Consider the following 7061-nt stretch of genomic DNA (forward strand, 5'->3'; position numbering starts at 1 on the left):
AAATGTAAACGTTAGAAAATGATTCTTGAATTTCTAGGAATCCCAGGTTAACAAAGTAGTAGTATCTCTAGCATTTATCAGGCTTGAGGGAAACAATAAAATTCAGAATTTGTTTAAAACTTGAACCAGAAATAAATTAAAATGTGAAAAAGAAAGTGTTCCATAGGATTTCCATGTTCCTACATAGATGTCTTCCTCAAGTCACATTATATATTACTTTCAAGGTGTATTTGGGTTGGGATACATAATCCACAATGCGGAGGTGATGAGCTGAGCAGCAAATGAACCTGTGACTAACACTCACCGAAAGTGGAAGAAAGGGTTTATAGAAGCATTTTTATTCTTCTCCTTGGTTTTTACTTGTGCCACTTTTCTTGAATGAGCCCAAATTGTGTTTTGTTGTGTTTTGTTTTTTTCCCTTGCAGTGGAGTCCTTTAATACTCAACCCCAGTTATACTATATTGCACTTTCTAGGAGCTACAAAGGTAGTTTCTCAGCATGGTGCTTTGTTCTTGCCGACATATTTCTTTTTAAATGGTTATGGCAGCATGCTCTCTCATATCACTCCATTTCCTGCTTACCACTTTGAAACATGCATCTCTTGCGTTAAGGCGGCCGAAGTTCATAACAGTCTATTAAGTGTGGAAACTTTTCCTATCACCTCATCATCTCTGGGTAGGAAACTTCTGGGTAGCTTGGTTGTGAAAATGGAAGGCTGCCTCCTCACAAAGTAAGGTCAATAAGACATGCATGGTGTTGTGTAGACATGCTGTGAGCTGCCATTTTCTTGGTTTGAATATACTTCAATGGCTGTAAAATTTTGTTTTGTGTTCATTTTTCATGGAGCTGTCATGTCAAAGGCAAGCGGTTGCCACAATGGGATTTGCTTAACTTGTGCTTCATTCTTTTGTGTCTTCAGAACAGACAGCTCCAAGGTCTGAAGGGATTGTTCAATAAGAATCCCAGGCACGGTTCTTCAGAAAACAATTCCCATTATGTTCGGAAACGATCAATTGGAGATAGAATTCTGCGACGCACCGCCAGTGCTCCAGCCAAAGGCAGAAAAAAGAGCAAAATGGGCTTCCAAGAAATGGTAGAGATAAAGGATTCTGTGTCTGAGGCTGCAAGAGATCAGGATGGTGTCCTGAGGAGGACCACACGGAGTCTGCAAGAGCGCCCTGTCTCTATGCCTGTTGACAAAAGTCTGCTGGGGGCTTTGTCACTACCTGTATCTGAAACAGCAAAGGACACTGACGGAAAAGAAAGCTCCCTGGGTAAGATGCTTTACGTTTCTCTAAGAATAAATCCTTTGAACCCATATTCTGGTCCCTGATTACCATTAGGACCTGGTTGACATTTTATAGTCAAAGTAAAAATATACTAAAAAATAAGTAATTTTTAATGTTACCTTTAGACAGGATTTTAAACTTTGGGAAGAGGGTGGTAGAAGAGCTATTTTCTAGTCACCTAAAGCCTTAAAATAACATCGAAGTTTGTAATTGATAGGGGAACGGTCAGGTGTGATGGTACAGAGCCCGTGGGTCTGCGAGGTGCCATGCAGGGAGGTGAACCCTGCAAAATAGGAGCAGAGATCTTGTTTTACCAAGTGGGTACAAATGTTACTGATGGTTCTGAGCTTAAATAGAATCATAGTGATTCTTCTGAGGTTAACTGTAGTTGCATTTCTTTCCCCAATGTATAACACATTTCCATGATTGGAAATGTTTATGGAGAATGAAGTAAAGCCAGATGTTAACAGCACGCCATCTTCTTTACTTGAGAAATCTTTGCTTCTTCAAGAGGTAGCTCAGGTGATATTTTCCTGTGGTCTCATTTCCTTGATCCCCGGATACTGGCAGGGAAGGAAGCATGTCCATGGTTCCTGTCCGGTTATAGGCTCCTCAAGCATAGGGACCAAGCATTACCCATCTTTTTCTTAATTTGAGCATAATGCTTTTTCATTCATATCAAGAACTTGATAAAGAATGATGCCTGCTTTGCATGGTACCAAAGAGCTCCTGAATTGTGTCAGTGACTCCTTCCCCCGCCCTTGGTAATTTAAGCACCAAAACTGTCCATTTGATGTCTCTGCAACAAGAGTTTTAATTAAATCAGAATCTTGTCAGACAAGTATGATGTGATACCTATTTACTTTAGGAAAATACTCCTGTTATCAATCAATCTAATTTCAGTCTTCTCTTTTCTCACAAACTTCGTTTTGCTTATGTGGATTTTTATTATAAGATATTCTAAGGGAACAAATGAATTTTTGAATGGCTTATTTGAAGAGAAAAAGAGAGTTTAAAGGTTTGAAATTTTGCTAGGAGCAGTGTCAGAGAAGAGATGAAATACATACTTTAAAGTTTATTTCAAAATCCCATTTTGGGGGAAGATAAATCTGTACTCAATAGAAATCAATACTGGTTAACCCAGAAAGCAATATTTAGTTGATGTGTGTATCCTCCCTTTAACAGCTATATAAGTTTGTCATTTTCATGTATATTATATGAGACTTATGGTAACAATAGAACAAACATAGCCATGCAATGATTCAAGTTATAATGGAGAAAAAAAAAGTGGAGAAAATGCAGAATACAAAATTCTGTATATAATTTTGTCCCTCTAAAGAAGGTTACAGTAGCTATCTCTGAGTGGTAACATCATAGGGTATTTAATTTTTTCCTTGATAATTTTGGGGTTTATCAAACTTTTTATGATGGATTTTTCTTTAGTTAGGAAGGTATTTGGTAAGTTAAATAAATTCTTCTTTTTTATATATCCTGACTGAAAGCATTAAAAAAAGCTATTAATTAGATCAAGAATAATTGAACATTTGATATTATCTTAGCATTATCCTAAGCATGATGGAGTAGCCCAAATTATTGTGAATTTTGTGTTTTTATAGCTTTCCATAAGGTGCCCAATATTTTACTGCCTCTTTTAGGGGAAAATGCAGTATGAAATTTGTGTATTAAAAACAAAAATATGATTAACAAAAAATTAGATATTAGCACCAGCATAGAATTGGTGACCAAGTCTTTAGTTTTACACCTCAAATAGATACTGGTATTTTAATACATTTATTGTACCTTCTAACCTGCTTCAGAACCTGATTAAAGTAGCTGTTTTGCCAAGATGTTTTTTAAGATAATATGATTTGTGATTTTTACTAATACATGTGTAACTTTGAAAGCTTATAGTATCTTGCTTGCAGGTACCACAGTACTTCGTTTAACAGAACTGTCTTGTTCTATTTTTATTGCCATGCTTCTGTGTAGTACAAATCTGAATAGGAAACAACTTAAGGTAATCCTCACTGTAAAAGTATGGTAACTCATTGACATTTTTTTTTGACAATGAATATTACATCCTTAGCTGATGTAATAGATACTCAAAGGGAAGCTTCAGTGAAATTCCTATAAATATAGTTTACCATTTATTCATCACACAGACACTTTGTTACAAACCTCTGCAATCCATAACTATATTCTGTCACGATGTAACAGATCTGCATTCTCCATTTGTCTGTCTGAAGACAAACATGAGTGTTTGCAGGGTCTATAAAAAGCGATACATGTTACCTAAAATGTTCTTTGTTTCATTCAGCAGAAGATAAGGATGGAAGAAAAGGGAAGGCAAGTGTAAAAGACCAACATTTTCCAAATTTCAACAGAAAGTTGTCCTCTTCCTCTAGCGCTCTCCTACACAAAGACATCAGCCAAGGCAACTCCACCATGTCTGTTGCCAGCATGGCAATCACGGGAGAACCGTGGGGAGTGCCAGGTCCTAAGGGTGGGAGAGCCAAAGCAAACGTGTCAAGTGATTGCCGGGAACATGAGTGCCCCAGCCAATCCCTCTCCCCGCGGCAGCGTTTGGCTCTTGATCCTGCCGTTACTCCAACACAAGGTCTGTGTGGTGTGAAAACCAAGGAAAGTGGCAATGTGGGGGGCTCTGTGGAAGAGAAAAGCACGTTGTCAGGAAGCATTTTCTCTCAAAGCAATTTGGAGATTAAGAACTTGGAAGGTCACTGGCGTAAGGGCCGAGCTGCAACATCCTTTTCGTTGTCAGACGTCTCTACGCTCTGTTCTGACATACCTGACTCACATTCCACTGCTGTTCTGCAGGAGAGTGAAATTTCCCATCTTATTGACGATGTCACTTTAACGAATGAGAGCGAGCTGGGCAGTTCCATCTCTGCCCTGATTGGCCAGTGTGAGGAGGCCAGTGATGAGGCAAACCTCACAGTCGTTTCTCACGTCCATGGTGCCAGTGCCGTGTCACGTCATTCTCCCTTGCCCCCCTTGGATGGAAAATTCCCTTTCAGGCCTGACTTTTCCATGGGAAAACCCAGGTCATCCTTCCTGTGCTCATCTCCTGAGCCAATTGCTTTCTCAAGTCCCGAGACCTCCAAACACTCCACACACACAGTTTGTGAAACTACCTGCACTCCTGTCTCTAAAACCAAACCAGATGACAACCTTTCTGGTAAGGCCAAGACGGGGGCTGTGGAAAACAGCCTGCCTGGGTCCTCTAACACTTCTCACTGCCAGTTACCAAAAAGTCCCAACCATGGAAAAGACTGGGAAATGCTAAAGAACCACAGCCCTGCCACTTGCACGGACTCGACGCTGGAAGATGTAATAGCCGATGCCACTCTCTGTTTAAATTCTGGAGAGAGCAGTCTCGTGGAAATGGATGGGGACTCAGAAAACCTGTCTATAACAGCCTATGAATATAGAAGAGAGGACACAAGTCACCTTGATTCTCCTTTAAAACTGAAGTACGGTCAGGATGTGGTGGAACATTTTCAAAGAGGTTTGAGAAATGGCTACTGTAAAGAGACTGTCCACTCTTCTGTGTCTGAAATCTTCAACAATATTCAAGATGTCAAAAATCAAAACATTTCCTGTCTAGCCTATCAGGGTGCTGGTTTTATGCATAACACCTGCTCAAATTCAGATGCAAAAACGAACCAGACCTGTGTGCCCCTGTCTAGTGATGAAGCCACGCATGCCCCCGCCCCCAAGCAGCCCACACATCCTCCTCTGCCTGCTCTGAAGCTGCCCAGTCCTTGCAAATCCAAAAGTCTGGGGGACCTAACGTCAGAGGACATTGCCTGCAACTTCGAAAGCAAGTACCAGTGTATCAGTAAGAGCTTTGTTACAACTGGCATTAGAGACAAGAAGGGTGTGACTGTGAAGACAAAGTCCTTAGAGCCTATAGACGCCCTGACCGAGCAGCTGCGGAAGCTTGTGTCTTTTGACCAGGACGAGGGCTGTCAAGTGCTCTACTCAAAGCAGGATGCCAACCAGTTCCCCAGGGCACTGGTCAGAAAGCTGTCATCCAGAAGTCAGAGCAGAGTGCGCAATATTGCCAGTCGTGCCAAGGAAAAGCAGGAAGCCAACAAGCAAAAAGGTGTAAACCCCAGCCACGCGGGGGGAGTGGTTCTTCGAAACAAGCCGTCAGCGCCCCTGCCTGCGGGCAACCGGCACTCCACCGGCTCCTACATCGCAGGCTATCTGAGGAGCACCAAAGCCGGGGGCCCGGAGGGCCGAGGCATCCCCGAAGGGGCGTGCGCAGCCTTGCGCCCTGGCTACGTCGACCAGTTTTGTCCGGATAATTCTGTTCTGCAGACCGAGCCAAACAGTGATGACAAACCAGAAATTTATTTTCTTTTGAGACTGTGAATTACGTAAAGCTGCATTTTCAGTGTTTACAAGGTATTCCGTAGAGTTGTCAGAGTTTTCGGTAAATATGGTCTTGGCTTTGAAATGATTTTAAAATGTATTTTTAAACTTGTGCTTTGGTCTCCCTTCGACTCCACATGTTCTTCCTGTTTATGTGTTTGTATATAGATTGGGGTGACATTTCCCATGTGCATATGATCTCTCTTCCCCGAAGTGTAAATGCCGTCAGTAAGAAATATGTGCATGCCCTAGGTGTGACAGTTCTCAGCGGCTTGGGTTATGAAGTGTGTGCGTTTCTTTACCACCCCCTTTGCTCTGTGTCCTCAGATCACAGTCACAAATGTAGTCAGTTTTACCCTCTAATTGCTGAGTTCGTTAAGAAACTTTGCAAAGGACAAAGGGGTACATTCTTTATTTTAAAGCTATCGTCATCATTCCTAGTTTTCCTTCTTCGCTCAGAAGCCCAAACTCATTTTTATAACTCAGCTAAAAGAAGATTGAAAGAGTTACCCTACCTTTTAAGATTTCTCTACCCCAGGCAGAATAAGAGTTCAAAGGAGATTGGTAGCTGTTCCCCCCACACCCTCTCATTTTAGAGTAGGCTGGGAGGGTGTGAGGGAGAAAACAAACTTCTGTATATAGAGACAAAATTGTTTGTTTTACATAAATTTTGTTACATATTTTTGCTAACGGCTTTGTATGTAACAAGAACACAGTTGCCAAGCTATTTGTTGTACTTTTGAATTTTCTGATTAAATTATAGACTGCAAATAATGGCTTTCAGAACGAGGGACTTCTGTCAGACGCTAACAATAATTGTAGCACAGATTGAAAACATCCCCAAAGCTGTCGAGCAGAAAAAAACAAAATAAAACATTTTTCTCATAATAAAATCCAAGTAAATAGGTAATTAGAAGAAACCTTTTCCCTTCACGGAGCCACGTAACTATATTTTAGAACCAACATACGTTATTTTCACTGTGAATCCATTTTTTATTGCATGTTCAGATGTCCCTCTCTGCTTTTTTTGTAATATTAACTGCAATGATGTTCTTCTTGGAATTCATGGAAATATAATTAAAGCAGATTTTTAAACACTTGGTGAGTGTTTTTTTCAATTGCAGCTCATATATGACTGCTGAGTAAGGGACCCAGAGCACTCAGAAATATTTTCCTTTTCATCTGTTCACAGCAGAAGATAGCTTCTACAGGGGATAGGTTTAAGCAGCAATTTATGTCTCTGAGTGTTTTCATTATGCCTTTAAAGACCATATTTGTAAGGTAACTTGAAAAGAAATCAAATGTAATGAGTTTCTTGCATTTTGTGTTGCTATTGCTAGTTTAAAAATAATCCTTCCCAAATCCTGCCCTGGG

General features: G+C 40.6%; 1 protein-coding gene across 1 annotated transcript in view; it reads left to right on the forward strand.

Annotated features, from left to right (window-relative positions):
• The window catches only part of PLCH1 (phospholipase C eta 1), a 219506-nt gene extending 212722 nt beyond the window's left edge, over positions 1 to 6784 (forward strand). The window contains exons 23-24 of the mRNA XM_049628668.1: positions 920 to 1274; positions 3607 to 6784. Of these exons, the coding sequence (XP_049484625.1) occupies positions 920 to 1274; positions 3607 to 5687 (2436 nt within the window). The 3' untranslated portion in view covers positions 5688 to 6784. The remainder of the gene's footprint in view (positions 1 to 919; positions 1275 to 3606) is intronic.
• The last annotated feature ends 277 nt before the right edge of the window (positions 6785 to 7061 follow it).

Source organism: Panthera uncia, chromosome C2, assembly GCF_023721935.1.
Source record: "Panthera uncia isolate 11264 chromosome C2, Puncia_PCG_1.0, whole genome shotgun sequence".
NCBI classification, from domain to species: Eukaryota; Metazoa; Chordata; class Mammalia; order Carnivora; family Felidae; genus Panthera; species Panthera uncia.